At 29.0% G+C, this 21,251-nt stretch overlaps 1 protein-coding gene across 12 annotated transcripts in view; it reads right to left on the bottom strand.

Annotated features, from left to right (window-relative positions):
• LOC105840104 (probable ribonuclease ZC3H12D) overlaps positions 1-21,251 on the bottom strand; it is an 81,072-nt gene that overhangs the window by 19,773 nt on the left and 40,048 nt on the right. For 8 of the 12 annotated variants that reach the window (XM_028192891.2, XM_036287693.1, XM_028192890.2 and 5 more), the window contains 2 exons: positions 17,652-17,934; positions 1,834-11,384 (listed from right to left, as the gene is read on the bottom strand). In XM_028192891.2, coding sequence (XP_028048692.1) covers positions 11,039-11,384; positions 17,652-17,934 — 629 coding nt within the window. In that variant the 3' untranslated portion in view covers positions 1,834-11,038. Of the gene's footprint in view, positions 1-1,826; positions 11,385-17,651; positions 17,935-21,251 lie in introns of those variants that run through there. The other 4 variants (XM_036287690.1, XM_028192892.2, XM_028192886.2 and 1 more) reach the window with 3 other exon arrangements.

Below are 21,251 nucleotides of genomic sequence, written 5' to 3'. Positions count from 1 at the left end.
TTACATAAACGTGAAATATTCTTTAATCATTATTTCGAATAAATTAAATTAATAAAAATATTAAAAAATTTTTTAAAACATTCTTAATTAAAATATGTTTTAATAAAATATTTCTGTAATGCTCCTGCAATCTTTTTGTATTGTATTTCTCTGTGTGTACAAAAGTCTATGGAAAACCCTCGCATAGGTATAAAAACTCAAAGATAGCCTTCTTTATTGACATTCCAAAGGATACCTTAAGATTCAGAGCTTTAATATTAAATCTAATTTTTATAAAAATAACCAACAATATAGAACAACATTCTTTTAATATACACAAAACTCCATCATTGGTAATATAAATAAAAAAACCTTTATTTGCAATAGCTATTCGCAATAACATTGATACAAATTTGACATACATGTACACAAATATTTTATAAGTTAACATGATTATACAAAATTAATAATAATGATAATAATAATCCATAACCGAAACAATTATTACTCTGCTCTTTTTAGTTTTGTAGTATATAATAATAAATGTTTTATTTTGCCTTTCTATTAGGCACAACATACTATGACTGATTTGCAATTTGTGAACTTTCAGCAATACACGGTATTGCGATTTCGTGTAAAACGAACGTTTCTACCATTATACATATGTATACACATATTGCACACATACATGTGTACATATATATTTATATTAAAATCTTATATAGCATTTGTATTAAATAAATGTGAAGACAAAGAGAAAAAAACAGAAAAATCATGTGATCTTCGGAAAAGCTGTTAAAATAGTATTTAAAATAATATATATAAAACAGTATAAATCTTTTATATTATTAATATACTATAAATTGCAAAACATCCACTTATTCATATATTCTCGCCAAATTTATCTTTTTTTGATTTAATTCTTACAACTTTCATACATACAGATATAACACACACAAGCGCGCGCACGCACACACACATATACATAATCTTTATAATTTGATATCTTTTATAAAATAATATTTTGTAAAATCATATTATTTATGCATTAATCATTTATTTTTTCTGAAAAATATCATAATGTTTATTATGAAAATAAACATATCTGGCTTAAAAGAATTAATTTCAGTTAATCAAATCATTAATACTTTTTTTATTTTATAATATTTTTTAAATAAGAAACTTTAAATGAAGTCTAAAAATTAAATAATAACAATTCTTTCTTAATATATTCCGTCTAAGTCGGATTGAAATAAAATTTAAAAATCAATGCATTTTCTTATAAAATTTATCGTTGCAATATATAATTGACACAGTTCGGGAGATTAAAATGCTATATTGTTCTCCAATATCAAAGAGAAAAACAGTGATTAAATAAAAATTGATTTAATATTAATCTTATACAATTTACATGATATATTTGTCCTGTTTCAGGTGAAATGTTTTGTGCGTTACACACATGCAGGATACGCAATTATAATCAATAAAAGTTAAATTTTTTCGATTATAAAAAGAAAAAATTTTGATCTTATTTAATTTAAAAAAAATTTGATTACCATTGTAAACGAATTTTTCATATATGTATCCTGTGTGCACATATGTGCGCGCCGCGCACGTGTGTGTGTGTGTTTGTGTGTGTGTGTGTGTGTGTGTGTGTGTGTGTGTGTGTGTGTGTGTGTGTGTGTGTGTGTACAAAATATATTAATACCATCAGATATACATACACACGCGCACGAATTTTCCACACTTCACAGCCACTAATATATATGACCAATTTTTGCAGAACCGTCTTGCGTCACAAATTATAATTTTTTAATCTGTTATACATCTAATATTTTCTTTTTCTCTTTTTTTGTGTTACAGAGAGTTTTGAAATAGATGAAATAGAAATTAATAAATTAACCAAAATATGATGTGAATTTTTTGTCGTCAGTGGTAATAAACAATAGACTAATTAGTCAAGTCGACTTCCTGGTAAATTAGTTTATTAGAAAAACAACGTTTCGACCATTGATTTTGATCTTCTTCAGGTATAAATACATGTGCTTGATTTACGACATAACGACTTGATATGTCGAAACGAAATATAAAGCAAGTTCTACAAGAGATACAACAAAGATGTAAAATAAAATGTAGCATAACAATAAAAATGTAGCAGTACAGGAATATAGAATCCAAAGGCAAAGAGAAAGATATAAATTAAAATAAAATATTGAGAACTTATTTCCAAGTCAACACTTCCAAAGTCAATAAATATATTTATACACCAGGTAAAAATTAAGAATAATAAGATGGTAAACCATAATGTAAAAGACCAAATATAAAATACGTCTAACATATGACGAGTCAGCAAATCGACTGAGGATCAATAACAAAATTCCCTAAGATATATATAGAGAACAAACATTAAGCATTCTTTATTATTCTGTAATATAGTGTGTTCAAGTTTTCGGCATCTTTTTGTAAAAGTTAATTAAATTCTCATTCTTTTTTATGAGAAACATCTCGGCAATCTCTTTTTCTTGTGTTTTTTTCCGTGTGTAGTACTCGAGAGGTTTACCAATCGAAATTATGATTTGCCGTAGTTCTGTGCTTACTGACTACCGAATGTTCACTCTCATTCTTTTTTATGTCGCTCATATGTTCTTTTATTCGTGTCTCTAAGTGGCGTTTAGTTTGTCCAATGTAAGATACATTGCAATTATTACATTTTAAGTGATAAACAACATCAGTTTTTTTTAAAGTGTCTAGTCTGTCTTGGCCTTTTTTAATGATAGTGTCGAGCTTTTTTGAAACGGTGAAAAGTGTCAATACCAATTTTCTTCAAATTCTGACTAATACCATCAGTAATGTCATTAATGTAAGGTAACGTTAAACAACTTTTTGTGTCAAAACCAACGTTTTCAATTGTCGGATTATCGTTGCAAGAATGCGTGTAATTTTTTAATTCTTTGATTTGTCTATTAATATATTCGTTAATGACATCGTCAGGAAAATAGTTATTTTTAAAAATATTTTTACTAACGTGATATTTGCTTGGTGAAATTTTTTGTCAGATAATAAAATTGCTCTATCACCAAGTTTTATGGTGTTCGTCTTATATCGGATTGGATGGTTAGAAAAATACTTTACATAATAGCCTGAAAACGTAGGTTTCCGGTACCAATTTATTATTAAATTGATTCCTTCATGAATAACAATAGTATTAAAAAAAACAATTGATCTATTCTTTTTAAGCTCATGTGTCAATTTCAATCTAGGATGGTAATTGTTGAAAATTGAAAGAACGTAATCAATCTCATTCTCTAACAATATAGTGGTTATATCATCAACATATCGATAAAACATTGAGATAGCAAAATTCAATTTTTGCAAGCAACTGATTTCCAGATCATCAAGTATTAAATCCGTCAAAATGAAAGATAATGGAGACCCCATAAGACTACCATAAAACTACTCATAAAATTGTCTGTCAAAACTAAAGCTCGTAGTAAAAACTAAACAGTATGTAGTAAATGCGATAATTGTAATTTAGTCTAAACCGAGATCTCATTGCTTTTTTTATGGCCTCAAACCAGCTCTTTTGGAATGTTCGTGAACAAGGATGTTACAATACATCTAATGAGACTAATCTTTGTCTATTATTAATATTAACATTTTTAATAGAATTCCCAAAGGACCAGCTATTATTAATGTGAGATCTCGGTGTAAAAAATATGCGATATTATACAATGGACTTCCAATAGTTAAAACAATAATGCGCAAAGAGAAACCATTCTTATGTATTTTAGGAAGTCCGTAACATTTCGGAAGGTTTCTGTTGTGCGTCTAAGACGCTTGTAATCAATTTCATCGATGATGTTATTATCCCATTATTAAGCCAAGCTTTTACAAGCTGATGAATTTTCGAATTAAACTTTTTTATGGGGTCTTAATTTTTTTATAGGTGAAAACATCGTCTAGTGAGTCATGCATTTTTCTATTATAGTCATTTCTATCCATAATAACAGTGGCTTATCCCTTATCAGCTCTTGTAACAAAATGTCCCCATTTGCTTGCAAAAATTTCTTACATTCGGCAAACTGATTAAGAATGTGCCTGTTCATAAAATTAATGTGATTTTTATTATCGAGGAACTTTAACAAAAAATTAGTCACTGTATCTCTTACCAGATCGACAGAATTCGGATGTATTATGTGACAATTGGTTTCAAAATTTTTTATTATATTAATAACAGAACCAACACGACTTTTTTTATCAAATTGGTCCATGGGCAACCCCAGCAAAATTTCTCGCCTAAGCTGAGGAATTTAAGAATATTATCGAGAATGCCTTTATTACAAATATTTATTATCCATTTTTTGATCAAAATTGAAAAAATTGTTTATATGTGTATTTTTTTGACAAAAAAATTGATTTTTTTGTACAATTGTAGCAGCTGATTTTTTGTTGATGATATATAAAGAATTCTGTGATCAAGCCACGAGGCAAGTAACCATGTAAAAATTCCTCAATATTATGAATTTTTGAGCGTAAAAACTTTAAATTATAATTGATGTCTTTAATTTCAAGATTTAATACGTTGATTAACATTACGTTTCTTAACATTAATATTTTTTGTTTTTTAACAAAAAGGTTATTTGTAAAGGAAATTATTATATTAGTTCGTATGTGATTAAGAATATTAGCTCGTATGTGATTAATATGTGGTGGTAGAACGTCCATTTTTCTGCATCGTAGTAAGATTAGCCGTTGATTAGATGTACAAATCTTCCATTTAACCTTAATCTATGCCTTCATTACATGAGTCACTTAAAATGTAATAGTTGCAATGTATCCTACATTGGACAAATTAAACGTCACTTAGAGACACAAATAAAAGAACATATGAGTGACATAAAAAAGAATGAAAGTGAAAATTCGGTAGTCAGTAAGCACAGAACTACGGCAAATCGTGATTTCGAGTGGTAAACTCCTCGAGTACTACACACAGAAAAAAACACAAGAAAAAGAGATTGCCGAGATGTTTTTCATAAGAAAAAAACGAGAATTAACTTACAAAAGAAATACCGAAAACTTGAACACACTATATAACAGAATAATAAAGAATGCTTAATTTTTGCTCTCCATATAAATTTTAGGGATGGTTTTGTTATTAATCCTCAGTCAATTTGCTGACTCGTTATATGTTAGACGTATTTTATATTTGGGCTTTTACATTATGGTTTAACATCTTATTATTCTTAATTTTTACCTGGTATATAAATGTATTCATTGACTTTAGACATGTAAGTTTCCAATATTTTATTGTAATTTCTTTTAATATCTTTCTCTTCGCCTCTGGATTCTATATTCTTATATTGCTACATTTTTATTCTTATGATTTATTTTACATCTTTGTTGTATCTCTTGTAAAACTTGCTTTATATTTCGTCTGAACATCTCAACTTATTATGTCGTAAATCAAGCATATGTATTTATACAGGAAGAGGACCAAAATCAATGGTCAAAACGTTGTTTTTCTAATAAACTAATTTGCTGGGAAATCGACTTAACTAATTTGTCTATTGATTAATAAATTAACTATTAAATAATTTCTTAAAAATCGGATAATTATTATTCCTAAACAGCGCAGGCCTTCTAAAAATGCTCATATGTGTTTTAAGAGACAATCATTTTTTGTAACGCAAAATCTTTTTGTTTCCTTTACAGATTTGAAAATGCTTTTCTAGAATTAAAGTATACGTATTAATATTAGTCTGTGAATTGAACTTTATACCAAGAACAAAAAAAATTATTAGTTATACGGGGTACTTTTAGTCCATTGTGGCATCTAGAACTGTCATATAACAATATTTGCTTGATATAAAAGATCTGCAGTTTGTACTGACAAAATTCAAATTTCTAGACTAGTAGATGACAGGAACAATGTGGAGTTCTTAAAGTTAGACTTCGATACTTTAAGAGGCTCGATATCTACATCCCTAATCAATAAAGTATTACATTAAAATGTTCTTAATTCTGTATGAATTTGAACAAAAACAAAAAAATTAATTTTAACTTTTATTTTAATGATAAGAATGTTGAATATTTTTATTTATTTATGAATTACAAATGCAATGTAAATATGGTTTTCTAAAGTATGATTAGACGAAAATTCTTTCTGTCCAAAATGTTCTACAATAACATCAGACAAACTCGAGGAAAAAAAAAGTCAGTTCACCAAAGCAAAAGTGGTTGCTCAGATGGAACATTATTTGAAAACAAAGACAAAAAAAGAAAAATTGACAAGAAGGTTATACGTAAGATTTGAATTATGCGCGCACGATCTCCGCAATTTCACATCAAACATCTACTTGACATTTTAATGATAAATATCTTTAAAAAACGGTCGGCTATTAACATTGTTCTTGTCATGAATGAAAAAATTATAATTCCATCTTTCCACTCTAAATTTTGTTTTCTCTCGCAGATGTTTTCAGCGAGAAAATACATTTTATTTCCGGTGAAAAATCTTACTATTCCCATAAAAACAATGTTAATCAGATTCTACAATCTACAATTAATTGCATTTTTCTTCAATATTTAATCGGCAATATAATCTGAAATTTTGTGTATATACGTATTTTAACACCGACAACAATGTGTGCAAGTATTAGAATTATCTAAGTTATTTTGTAAGGTATCGAGCCTCCTTAATTGAAACAAAATCGCACTACAAAAATTTAGGTTAAATACACGTGAAAAGTCGATAAATAGCGTCATATGAAAAATAAATGATGTGCACGAATAACTCTACATACATTATCGACCTCGATTAAGTTTGAGAGGTATTCCAACATTCTCCTTTACAATTTCATTCAAATTTATTCTTTACATTTTTGGGGTTGCTGATTTTGAATTTGAGATCAGAATTTCAAAATTCAAAATAGCGGATCCAATATAGAAACTCACTTTAAAAAAAATCTGATTATTTTTAAAAATGTTGATGTGCCATATTGGATCCGCCATTTTTAATTTTGACATAAAATTTAGATTTAACGACCGAAAAAATCTATAGAAACCCATTTTCAAAAAAATCTGATTATTTTTGAAAACTTCGATGCGCCATTTTGAATTTTTCAATTTAGACCTTAAATTCGAATTCAGCGGTCTCAAAAACCTTGGAATACCATGGACTTGCCACTATAAAACTTCTGGTAGTTTAAACTTTCTTTTTTTCAAGACTAGATACCACAGACGCGCGCTTCGCGCGCGGTTTGACTTTTTATTTTTTACTTTTTAAAAATAAATTGCAACGATAATTGTATAAATAACAATCTATATAAATTTTACAGCTGTCAAAATTCAATCGCAATGACAGCTACTCTTGTAACACAAAGTAAGCGCAGCGAAAAAACTGATCAACATCGCGGAAGAAAGGCAACAATCACTTCGAGATTTGCAATAATCGATATAACATGCACTTTTTAGAAAAGAGATGCACATATATGTCATCCACACTAGCATGTCTTATTTTTGCATGTATATGTGTCATCCACAGCAAAGGTTGTTGTAAAAATTTTCTTAGAATGTCCTGAATAAAGTATGATATATTAATTATTTATAATTATATTATTATTCATCGGCAATAAACTTGGAATTTTATAAAAAAAATTAATTACTCCACAATAAATTACACAAGATTTATTTGAATCTTGCAAAATAGGTAATGAGACAAAACGATTTCGCAAATACGGTCAAAGAATAAGTTAATCGGCTCAATGTGAGACGACAAACATTGACGCAAGTTTGTTATGATTATAAACAACAAATATTAAAATACGGATCCTTTCACCGTTTATTTCCCAAATAATATAATTGATTCGTGTTATAATGCCCTAGACAAATGCGCGCACTTATCATTTCTCTCTCGTCAATTATTCCCAAACAATGCAAAAATCTAAGAAAACATTTTAAAAATTAGTACGTTTCTTGGATTTTCGTGTTGAGTTATTAATTATCGTTTCTTGTTTTTGCCATCCAAAAAATACTAGCTTATTTCCACTAGTAGGACGAAAACGTATTAAAACTTGAAAATTTCAGAGAGAGAGGAGCACATAAAGATCCGAATATATAAATATTCTTTGTAACGATTTGATCAATTAAGGGCCGATAGGAAAAACATCTGCCAAAAACAAATTTTTGTTTTAACAATTTTTGAGTAAAATACTGCAAAAATCTTAATAAAATTGCAATATAATAATCAGAAAAATTACCTGCATCTTTTTAAAAAGCATTTTTTTTAATAAAATAAAATTTATTCTGATATTTCTATCCGCACTATAGTATAGCTAAAATACATATAATTTTAATTATTACAATATTTTAAAGGCTAAATTATAAAAAAAGAAAGGGCCAAAAATGGTCTATATGGGTAAACATGGGGAACAGACTCAATTTTATATACATATATAAAAGAGTGATGAATATACATATTTTTATAATCAATGTCTCGAAAAAAGCTTGCGCTAATTATGAAAATCGAAGATGTTTTAAATAATTTCGCATATACGCATGCAATATTCCTGTAAGAGCCGATCTAATCATAATTTTCGTAATTGCTTGTTCTTAAAAGCATTTAGATTAAACAAAATTATACTATATTTAATGAAATAACTCAAAAAAATTAATTAAAAATCAAATACTTCATATGTGCATGTACAGTATAGATATGTACAGTATAGATTTGTAAGTACTTATATAAATATTAGAATTTCTATATAAATGTATAGCTGTTATTCATTTTTATTACATTTGTATTTGAATTATATTACATACATGAAAGATTATGTTATTAAAGATTCAGATCCTGTGTTAATTAAAATGCATTAATTGTTAACATCCTAGGGACTGACATTGAACTTTTCGTTTAGACAGCATTTGTATTTAATGACCAACAGTATCCAGAAAAACTAACTTTACAATCGACCCTTACAGCAACAATTGCATGCGTATATACGAAGTATTTAATGACCAACAGTATCCAGAAAAACTAACTTTACAATCGACCCTTACAGCAACAATTGCATGCGTATATACGAAATCACTCGAAACATCTTCGATTTTCATAATAAGCGCAAGCTTTTCTCGAGATAATTGAAAAAATATGATGTATACTACATTCATCACCCTTTCATATATATAAAATTCAGTCGGTTATTCATATAGGCTATTTTTGGCCTTATAAGCCCTTTTTCTTTGAGTCTTTAGAAAATTTTGCAGCTTTGTAAAACGTAAGTTAAAATAGTAAAATTTTTATATTATTAGATGCAATAAACCAATATGCAACTCTGTTAGTATATTGTTTATATTTTTTTAAGGTCGTCACTTTTTATTTTAATTAAAAAAAACTTTATTTTATTAAAAAATTACTTGATTAATTATTAATTTAAAATATACCTGTTCAAACCTAACTTGCAAGCTTGAGCTTTACTTCTTCATCTCTCTAAAGTGAGATAAAGAATAAACAAAAAAGAATAGATGCTAACAGGCCAAAGCTAAGCCTGTTTAAGATTATCATATATGTAATAAGACATTACCAATTGGAAAAAAAAACGAAAATATTACAGTGCAGATGATATCATTCTCTACATTTGATAGAAGACTTTGTCCGTTATACATATGCGTGACAATTTCTTTTAGAGGGAGAAAAATAGATGCTAACGTGTATAAAATTATGAGAACAATTTAAAGACAGATTAATTTTTTTCAAGACTTCACATTCAATATATTTGGTGTGTGCATATGTGTATGTGATATCATAGAAAACATATATGTAAATATTGTAAATGTGAGTGCCGTATATGTATAATTTTATTTATATATTGTATCCCATTTTCATATGTATCTACGATTGTATAATTCAGTTTCATATTTAACCATCTCCGCACACATCTTATGCACGAAGTAACTTTTCTTGTCTTATTTCATCGATGATCCTTTCACTTATAGGCATTATAATCTTATTACATATATGAAGATAAGATTCTTTGGTGCTTTGCTCTATGAACTTAAATAAGTTTGAATTCGGACAGACTTCGAATTCTATTGCCTATTCTTTTTTTAGTTTAAATTAATAATGTGTTTAATGTTAATTAATATTATAAATTATACCATCATTTTTGTCATAAAAAAAATGAAGAAATTCATATAGTACAATATTAATTTCAGTCCATCTGTTCAATGTAAAACGCTTCCAAAAGAGTAGGGTACATTTATAACCCAGTGCACTGTTTGAAGTTCTAGAGTTAAATTTCGTAGTTGGTTATTGTTAAATTTAATTAGCCGGTCAAAGTAATCAGAAATGGTAAAACGAGCTCTTACTATTTTCAATACACAGTTACAGATCGACAGAAGCTGCATTCCGAAATTACTGCCAATACTAAAAATCTATAATTTCCATTACGTATCCATTACACTATACGTCAAGTACACTATATTTTTTAGCTTATGTTTTATGAAACTATGAAACCTGTTAAAAAGCAAGACTTTGTAATTTATTCTTTAAAGATATCTAAAACATTATAAAAAATGAGATTACCTACATCTCAACTGCACTATATTGCAAATCGAGATATCAGAATACATTTTTATTTACCTTATTTTTTTCCAAAACGCTCTAACAGGTTACAGATTCTCCTGATTACAAATAACGCAACGATAGGAATTCTTTCAGTATTTCAGACATAATTTGGTCGAACCTTAATATCACATTAGTATATACAATAAGTTTCACTCAAACTTAAATCTGTGAATATTTTCACTTGCGCTTTTATAGGTCGCCACATACGATAATATGGCGGACATTTGGATTCAGATAAAAAATATCAACACAGAGTTAAACTTACTGTTCTTAATTATACTGTAATTATTACAGTAATCGTTAAACTTGCATTTTGCATTATAGTTTGTTTACAATATACAAGATACCTATAAAAACAATAAAAAATTACCGTGCGTAATTTTCATTGCACCAACTTTCTTGAATATTTTGTATATAAAATAATTCGTAATTGCATCAATTCTGATTCTTGGGAAACATTGCTAGGATGGCGGCACAAATATACTGAGGATCAGTCTCGTGAGGATGAAGCGCCATAACAGCTTGCACCTGTTCTTGAGGAAAGATGTTGGCAAGGTGGTAATGCAGGCGACGTCGTACGTCCTGAGTCTGTGTATCCCAGGGCATGTGTAAACTTGTGGATGGTAATAAGTTCAGCTGAGGGTCCGAGGTGCCTAGCCTTTGCACTCGCGATGGAGGTATCAAGGCGGTACCACGCGATGGCCACGCTCTGTAAGAATCCGGGGCAGAAGCGATACGCATTACGTGTTGGTGATGCTGAAGACAGTCGGGATTGTCCCAGCTGAAATGAGGTTTGAAAATACCCAAATAGAGATCATTTGGTTCTATTTAATTTAATAAAATATATGTTATATCTGATATGAGAAATTTTAATTAATTATAAATAGATCATATTAAAATTAAGTATTATAATTAATAACTTTATGTTACATTCACGACAACAGGCTGCGAACACATTTCAAAATAAGTTATGACAAAGATTTGTTACATGTTCCTTTTAATATTTCGATCAGTGTATTTTCTGTGTTGTGTCTTTTTAAGTAGTAATATTATAATGGTCTAGATTTTATTTGATTATTATTAGATTAAAAAATAATACTGTATATACATTTTTTATGCGTGCATGTTCATATGTATCTTGTAACACTTTTTGAAGTTAGATATGTTGTGGGGTGATGCCGGACATTTATGGACGTAAAAGAAAAAAAAATGAGAAAAGAAAAAAGAAAAGAAAAACGTAAGAAAAAAACGAAAACAAATGGAAAAAAAAGGAAAGTAAACAAGAATTACTAAAAAAACTACCAAACAAGAAACCAAAGATTAAAAGAGAAGACTTGAAGAAAAGAAGAAAGCCGAAGAAGTATAAAGAATGTGAAAAAAGGAAACATTTTGCATAATTTGCAATAAAAAGTATATTGTTTCAACAATGCACCAACAATGGATAATGGGTATTAAATGCTAAAAATTGGCACAAGAGGACTGCATTGGTGGGCAGTTCTTCAAGCAGCTGCGTTTATGACAATTGTTTTTTTGTGACAAGTAAACTCCTTCCTTATGTCTGTATCAATTTCATAATGTCCGTAATTACCCATACGCCCGTCCGCTATTACCCTAATAGATTCGGGTAATTACGGACAGTAAGATTTTCATTACTGTTTAAAATTTTCAAACTTTGACAATTCTTATAATATATTTTGTTTTTCTTATAAAAGAATAAACAAAGATTTGTTTCTCATCAACAAAAAGTGAATTCCATGTGTAGATTTCTTTTAACTTAAAATCTCCTATACGTGTCCGTATTTCCCCCACCCTCCCCTATATTGCAAAATTTAGTCATATATTACAATATGATATACATATATACACAGGATGATTCATAACAATCTTTTATCCTTAAAATGTCGTATTTCTAACTTTATTCTACGACAATTCCTTTTTCCTTTTCCAAAATTTTTTGTCTAAACCTATTGGTTCCTCGCTCTCTGAGCAGCGGCAATATTCCCCTTCCTCTCTTGCTGGATCCCAAGTTAAGACTTGGATTAAGAAAAGGGAGAAAAAAAGAAAGGTACAAAGAGTGGTAAAATTTACCACTTCAATCAAGGAGTCATGTTCCTCTAATAATAATTACAAAGAAGGACGGCAGCAACATCGCCGGACTATGGCAGGCCCCAATCGGGGTTTCACGCCGAGATGTCTATCTAAAGCTTTAGATGTCTATAACGGAAGCACATTCGTCGGGACTGTCGCAGTCTTGATAGAGCCCGTCTTTGTTTAAGGTGCGTGGGATGAGCCACAAGGACTTTATGTATAGAAAGGCACCAAGATGCCCGGCGTGTGATAAGGCGAGTCGCCCAGCACACGACATTGGGTGGGTCTTCGTGTCTCTTCTCACTCAACAAGAAAGGGACTAGTGAGGGAAGAAGTAATTCTAAATCAGTCCGATAAACAAGAGTTCAATAGGCTCGGGCGGGTCGGGTCTTTTAGACTTGACCTGTTTGAGTCCATAATAATGATGATTGGTCAAATTGTTGCCCATTAATAAGATAATGAGTCGGGAGAAATACGGATCCTCTACGAATCCGACAATAATAAGAGAATACCGGGGCAGCGGGACTAACAATAAGTGGCCTATTCTTTTCAGGTAAATAACGGAGAGTTGCAGATTGTTGCGGGTAACTGGGCGTAAATCCTCTTGCCCGTGCTGGCCCGCTGAGGGATGGCCTAATCGGCGAGGAATCCAGCCTCCTATACCCCTCGCGAGTAGACGAAGAGGGATGGCGTAGTGTAGTCATCTCTCTCCTTAGATGTACACTCTACCCCCCCTATGTGTGTTTAAAAAATAAGATGGATGGACCGCTAAGTCAACCTGGAAGAGATTACTGATAAAATGCGATACCGTGTATCGGAACCTCCCTCTAGATGGACGTGATGGAGGTTTTAGTAAGTAATACTGTCTTAAACGGTAAATCCTACATAACTTCTCCTCAAGGATAAGGTATGCGTAAATACATTTTCCCTGTATAAAAAAAGGAATACAATATTTTAAGGTCAAAAGATTGTTTTAAATTGCTCTGTATATAGGATAATTCGGAATAACCATTTGTTCTTCAACTTCTCCTTTGACAAAAATTTGTCCGGAGTTTAGTTATTAAGTTATGAGAAGAAATAGTATGCATATTACAAACAAGATGTAGGCAAGGGCGGCGCAACTCATTATTACACACGGATGTTCCGTGAGGCGCCCGCAATCCGTTGCATTTAGCTGATACAACAATATACGCACGTATACTGTAAATTCTCTCTCTCTCTCGCCCCCCCCTCTCCTTTTCTTTTTTTCTTTTTTCCTCTATCACTAACTTTTGTTTATTTTAATTTCAAATTGAAAATAATATTTGATCACTTGCGGTCTTGTCTTCTAATCATTCTAATAAAAAAATGTTAGAGAAATTTTGTAAAAATAAAAACAAAATAATTAGATGAAGAATATTTGCACATCAAATTTTAAAAAAGTCGTAGCACTTTCTTTTAAGAAATACGATATTTCTCAATATTTGAGCAATTATGAAAACATAAGCTAAATCAAAATCAAATAAAAAATCATGTATTACGTGACAGATGCAATAATTTCATTCTCTCTTTCTAAAGAAAAAAACAGAAAAAGAACAATTTTTATATTAATTTTTATATTGTCGGACGACATCGTGCTTACTTATGAGATTTGTGAGGTTATATCTTTTAGCAATGTTTTCATATGCGTTTTTTGTATGTTAAAGATTGGTACTACAAACCCTCAAAGCAGCGGGAAAAAGATTTAAACTCAAAATAAAATTACAACAAATTAATTCGTCGGAGAAATCAAAACTTATCTGTAGGCCTAATAATAATTTAACGCTTCCTTTACTTATTTATATGATTACACTTAAGCGGTCTAATTCAAATTATTACTGTTTAGGTAATAAAATGTATGTATGTTATGGAGTAGGACCCTGGTCCCAGGTAGCAAGGTGACGTTAATACGACGTCAATAATTCGTCATTCAAGGTCGCAGACGTCATGTTACCAAATTAAAACGTAATAGTAACGTCATTTTTTGACCTATTAATTACGTCAGTCATTTATCCATCCTACAACGTATTTCCGACGTCATATTCTTGACTAATTAATAACGTCAGTTAATTAATCATTTTACGACGTATTAATAAGATTTTATTAGTGACTAATTACTGACGTTAACTATAATTCTTTGTAATAATTGACGATTTAACCTCAAATGACAAATTATTGAGGTCTAGTGGACGACACCTTGCTACCTATAACTATTAATCATTATTTAAAGATTGGTTAATAAACAACATTATTAAAATTAATATAATATTTTATATAATTAATACTATCAATATTTTAGAATCATCCCAGGCAGCACATAATATTTATGATAAATATTTATTAATATTTATTTTTTCAAAATATTATAAAAATATTTTACACATATTTTATATATACAAAGAAAAAAATCTTTATTCAACATATTAAAATATAGATTAAATATTTTATATAATATTTATGGTAAATAAAAGATAAAGATTTGTATAAGTAATATTTTGTAAATATATTTATAAATATTTTATAAATATTTTTATAATATTTATGATAAATCTTTATGATTTGTCAAATCTAAGACCACAAAAATATTTATAAAATATTTGGATAAATATTTATAAAATATTTAAATAAATATTATAAATATTTTATCAATATTTTATAAATATTGCGTTTTGTCTGAGGTATAATTTAGCTTTATCAAAAGAACAAAGCAAAAACATATTTCTATAAGTTATTCCACATATTATTTTGCATATGTCAAAATCAGGAAAAAAACTGTAAATTTATATTTATTTATAAAAATATTAGTTAACTATACAAGTTTCATGTTTCTCGCATCTATTGAACTGATCTATAACAAATATGTATTCATGATCATCATGTGTTCATGGATCATCACAAAGGGCTAGGTAGCGTACGATCTTTCGAAGTCAAGCAACGTCGACGGCGGTTCAGAGTTGGATGGGTGACCGCGGAAGTTAGGCAATTCCAAATGTGACTATGGTGTAGTGGGTCGTAATGCTTGTTGAGAAATAACGTAGATTTTTTTTTTACATTATAATTATGTTATTTCGATATTTTCATAATGCAAGTACTGCATATATAGGACATGTACCCGAAATATTTTCTAAAACGTCAAAATAATGGCTTTTACTACCTGGGGTAGTCATAAAAATGACGTTAAAATGTCGTCTTTATTAAATGTAATCTAAAAACCTATGTTTTGTCATAAAAATAACAATAAAATACCGTCAAATGTACGATACTAGCTTCTTGAAAATGACGTCAATAATATGAAAATAATGACGTATTTTTGACGTCAATATATGACGTCGTTAAGATGAGACAAATGTACGTCAGTTTTACGACATTTAGACATCATTTTATCTCGACATTATGACGTCTGGTTCGTCATAAAATGACCAAAAAATGCCGTCAATTAGACGTCACCTTGCTACCTGGGGTATGACGTTTTAGGGTTAATAATATTTATATTACTCTCCATAACATACATACAATATCTTTATTACCTAAACAATTATACAATAATAATTTGAATTAGACCGCTTAAGTGTAATCAATAAATAAGTAAAGGAAGCGCTAAATTATTATTAGTTTTGTAGCCCAACAATTTGATTTTATCTTCTAATTTAGCAGATAAGTTGACTCGGGACACTTTATAATTCAATTTAAAGTCTAAGACTCGAGAGAGACACTAGCTGGCATCGGAACGTCATTACTTTCTGAGCAAAAAGTAAAAAGTGAAAATGGGGCACATTTATACCCCAATATGACGTTTGTATATGTATTTCGTTCGGATATCGCCATATGAAACACTGTTTTTTCGTGTTTACATTTCGTTCGGACGGGCACTTGCTTTAGAAAGAGAAGTACTACGGCTGCGTTTGTGCAAACTACAACGTTCCTATGTTTGAAAACCACAGGACAATACAGTGTGGCAAATGTTTGGAATCATGAAAATATTTTAATAATTCTTCTTTACATTAATGATGTTGAATTCTATATTTAAAAAATAAATATTTTTAATAATTTTATACCAAAGTAAAAAGAGATGTATCTTTATTCACTTTTTCCCTTTTTCTTTAGCTACCATTTTTTTTCAACCTTTATTTGTCAAAATAATTATACTTTTTAAACAATACTCAATCCATTTTATTCTGATTCTAGATCTATTTTTAATCTTTCCAAAATTAATCAATTTTTTAAATTCGTCAAAAATTGACGAAAATACAATTGATTTTTAAATAGAACTCATTTTTGCAATTTTTTCAAACTTTATCTTGTTTAAATTAATTTTTAACGTGTTTAATGTTAACCAATATTATTGTGGGTTACACCATCATTTTCATCATGAAAAGACAAAGAGATTCATATAACACAATATTAATTTCAGTTCATCTGTTCAATGCACGCTTGGGAAAGAATAAGGTACATTTAATTATAACCTAGTGTGATGTTTGAGGTGGAAAAAATAAGTATAGGGTTAATATTGAATAATAATAAATTATAAAAATTAACTTATAAGTCACAAAAAATTAAAAAATATCATATAATTATAAACATAATTTGATAGGTCAAAAGTTAATATTAGTATAATCACAATCGTCACTTTTCCAGTTTTTAATTAGAGACTCCAGATTTTTTAATTTTTGGCAGGAAGTATCCGGGTATTGACTCATTATTCAACTTCATGAATATTACTCTGGTGTTCTGATAATATTTGAAATTTTCAGTATTTGAATAACTCAGTTTTCTCAATAGAATTTTTTTTCTCAAATACTCAATTTTCTTGGAAAAAATTTTAATAAAATTTTTTATAAAATTTTTCTACCAAAGAAACAATCAACATCTTTTAATTATAATATTAATTATAATATTCAAAAATTTATGAAATCTTAAAAAAAAAGAATATGTTCAGACTCACCTCATGGCAGTAACAGGATACGACGAATCATTACTCGTGGCGAGTCTCGTCAACGGTCGGTGTTGCATATTGGAGCGTGATAGGTTAATGACAGATTGCTGTTGTTGCGGTGACTGGCCAGTTTGCTGCTGTTGCTGTTGCTGATGATATCGTCTGAGTTGATAGAGTCGCGGATCACACACTGGATTCAGAGTCAGCTGCCGCTGTAATTTGCGATGCATGTTCACCGATTCTGGTTCAGAACTGCTCACTCTTGGTGTGGTCCAGTTTACTCCAGGGTAACCTTTAATAGAAAATTATTACATTATCCGAACCATTAAAGACAACAAATAATTTAAAAAATTGTAATGTATAATATATATATTAAAAGAAAAATATCCCTGGCAAAAAAATTGTGACAAAAATTCAATAAACTTGACATTTCATTAGATTTGATAAAATTTTAATAAATATACAACAAAAAATTTAATTACACTAAAAAGATCATTTTCTGCACTTAATGAAAGATAAATACAATGTCATTGTAATTACCTTTTTTAAAAAAAGTTAAAAAAAGCGCCAAGTGTGTGCGCCCATAAAAAAACTATTATATTAAGTAAATTGTCTTACTGTCCTGTTTTATTGTTTTATTGTCTTCTCTACACAAATAATGATATAAAGTAAATGCACCAAGTATAAGAATATTTATACAAATTTATTATAATTTTTTATTAAAATATTTAATAACAAACGGTCTTGATCAAATAATTAAAATCAACTAACGGAATTATAGTAAAGCAAAAACTTGGCATGCCCGGGTCGCATTTTTTCAATATTTCCAAGACTATGTTAGTGATATCAATAAGTATATATACAAGAATGCAATTAATGTGGCTTGGGTTTTGTTTTACTATCTATCAGTTTTTGCTTGATTATCTGTTATTATTGATAACATTTCCATTTTTTAAATAACTTTTTGATAGATTTCATAAGATTTTTTTGTCTTTTTATCAAATATATTTGGCTGATTAATCTCGTTCCATTTTTAAATGTGTTTATGTAAAATTTTTTATGCATTATTTTTATTATTTTATTTGTACAATAATTTAAATAATTTTTTAATAGATTTAATAAGATTTCTAAGTCTTTTGTTCAAATATACTTGTCCAATTGTATTGATCTTGTCCCATTTTTGAATGCGTTTATGTACTTGACATATTTTCTTTGTAAAATTTTTGATGGGTTATCATTTTTTTATTATTTTATTTTAAAATAATTTCCATATTTTTATTGTTTAACATTGATGGTTCATTGCGTTTTAACGACCCGGGCACGCCAAGTTTTTGCTTCACTATAATCCCGTTAGTTGATTTTAATCATTCAATTATTTGATCATCAAGTCCGTTTATTATTAAATATTTTACTAAAAAATTATAATAAATAAATTTTGTATAAATATTCTTATAATTGGCGCATTTATTTTATATCATTATTTGTGTAAAGAAGACAATAAAACAATAGGACAGTAAGACAATTTACCTAATATAATAGATTTTTTATATCTCGGATGCACGCAAGTCGTCTTTTCGCGTAAAGATACACAGGCGGTCTCGCGCTGCGCGTAACACTTGGCGCGAGACATTACCGTGTCTCGTGATAAGAATTTAATAAAAATATAATTAAAGGCCGTAGCTGGATAAGAAGGGGGCATCTGTCCCCGCACGGATTATGCTTATTTTTTTTGCTTTGATTGCTATCAGTGTCACTTACAATTTAGCCAAAAATTAGTTCTTTTTATTGAACCGTTTTGGTGTAAATAATAAAAATAAAAATTCCGAAAATAATTCATATCTTTTGATCAGCTTAACCGAACAATAAATATGGATACAGGTATAGCAGAATACAGATATAGAGAGCGTGCTAAAAGAAAATATGGACAAGCAGAGAGCGCAATAAGACAATGTAGATCGGATGGGACAGACGGAGTTGTAAACATGAAGTCGAGATCCTCAACAGTATACAATAAAATATAATATCATTCGATAAAATACAGCTTGTAACTGGCCCGTTACAATGAAAAAAACCGGTCAAAACTCACAAACTATTTTAAATACCAGTGTTGTTGGTATTAAAAAATAATTTGTTGTAGAATACTGTCTAAAAATTCTACAAAAAAAATATGGCAATGGTACAAAAAGCACATCACGATTTTAAAAAATTTAGTTTCTTTAATTACCTTCCACTAATTTTATTGATTTGAAAAAATTTGGTGTTGTAGAATACTATCCTAACATGTTACAAAAAAATATGGCGGTTGTACCAAAAGCATATCATATTTTTAAAAAATTACAAAAATATTTTGTTCTTTTACGTACCTACCACTCATCTTATTGTTTCGAAAAAATTTGGTGTTATAGAATACTATCCCAACATTCTAAAAAATATGGCAATTGTACCAAAAGCATATCATATTTAAAAAAAATAAAGAATACTTTATTTTTTATAGGTACCTGCTACTCATTTTATTGCTTTCAAAAAATTATGTCTGGTAGGAAACTGTTCCAAAAGTCTGCAAAAAAATTTTCGTAATTGTGCCAGAAAGATATCGAAATTTAAAAAAAAGCAAGAACATTAATTTTTTTTATCAATGTTTTTATCATCAAAAGCGTTTCCCGATTTTTCCATGAATGTGTCTCGATGATATATAACATATTAAAATTTCATCGAAATCGGTTAAGCCGATCAAAAGATGAATTATTTTCGAAATTTTTATTTTTATTATTTACCAAAACAATAAAAAGGACTAATATTTGGCTGAATTATAAGTGACACTGATAGCAATCAAAGCAAAAAAATGAGCATGATTCGTGCTGAGACAGATTACCCCTTCTTACATGACTACGGCCTTTCGACAAAAAATTATTAACCCGTAGGAAAAATTATGCAAAAATTACTGCACAAAAGATTGCATATTTTTGTGTATAAATTTCTATAGTTTTTACAGATTTTTGAACAAAGTCTTCAGAAAACATTACATAAAATTCTGCAAAATATTCTGCAGAATTTTGAAGATAAAAACTTTGTACAAAAATCTGTAAAAACTGCAGAAATTCATGTAGAAAAATATGCCATTTTTTGTGCAGTAATTTTTGCATAATTTTTTCCTACGGGAATACTTAAAAAGTAAAAAAATTGTAAAAAATTTTTGAAATTATAACACGAAAAATTTTAGATATTTTAAAATGATAAGTTTTATTGAAACCAATAATATTAATAAAATTTTGATGAAATCACTAGTCAATATGTTCCAAAGTAAAAAATCTACTATGCTCGGTGATTCCTCAGAAATTTGTGAAGTTAGCTTTTCCATCTTAACTCAGTATTATATATTAGGTCTATAAGACACTGCTTATCCTTCATCAGATCTTTAAATTAGTTTAAGAAACATGTAGTTCCAACATTTGTATCTTTTACAAGCGAGTGAGACAGCAATAAAAAATATGTAAGCTGACCTTACTCTTTTCTCCGCATAACTTGTAGCTTTTTACTTTACAAGTTTCAGATTATATAGACATGATGAAAGTCACATGGCCAGTGAAAAGGCCAATTCCCACTTTCATT

This window comes from Monomorium pharaonis, chromosome 5 (genome assembly GCF_013373865.1).
Source record: "Monomorium pharaonis isolate MP-MQ-018 chromosome 5, ASM1337386v2, whole genome shotgun sequence".
NCBI lineage: Eukaryota > Metazoa > Arthropoda > Insecta > Hymenoptera > Formicidae > Monomorium > Monomorium pharaonis.
The sequence above is the reverse complement of the archived record's forward strand: the minus strand, read 5'-3'. Positions and strand labels throughout refer to the sequence as shown.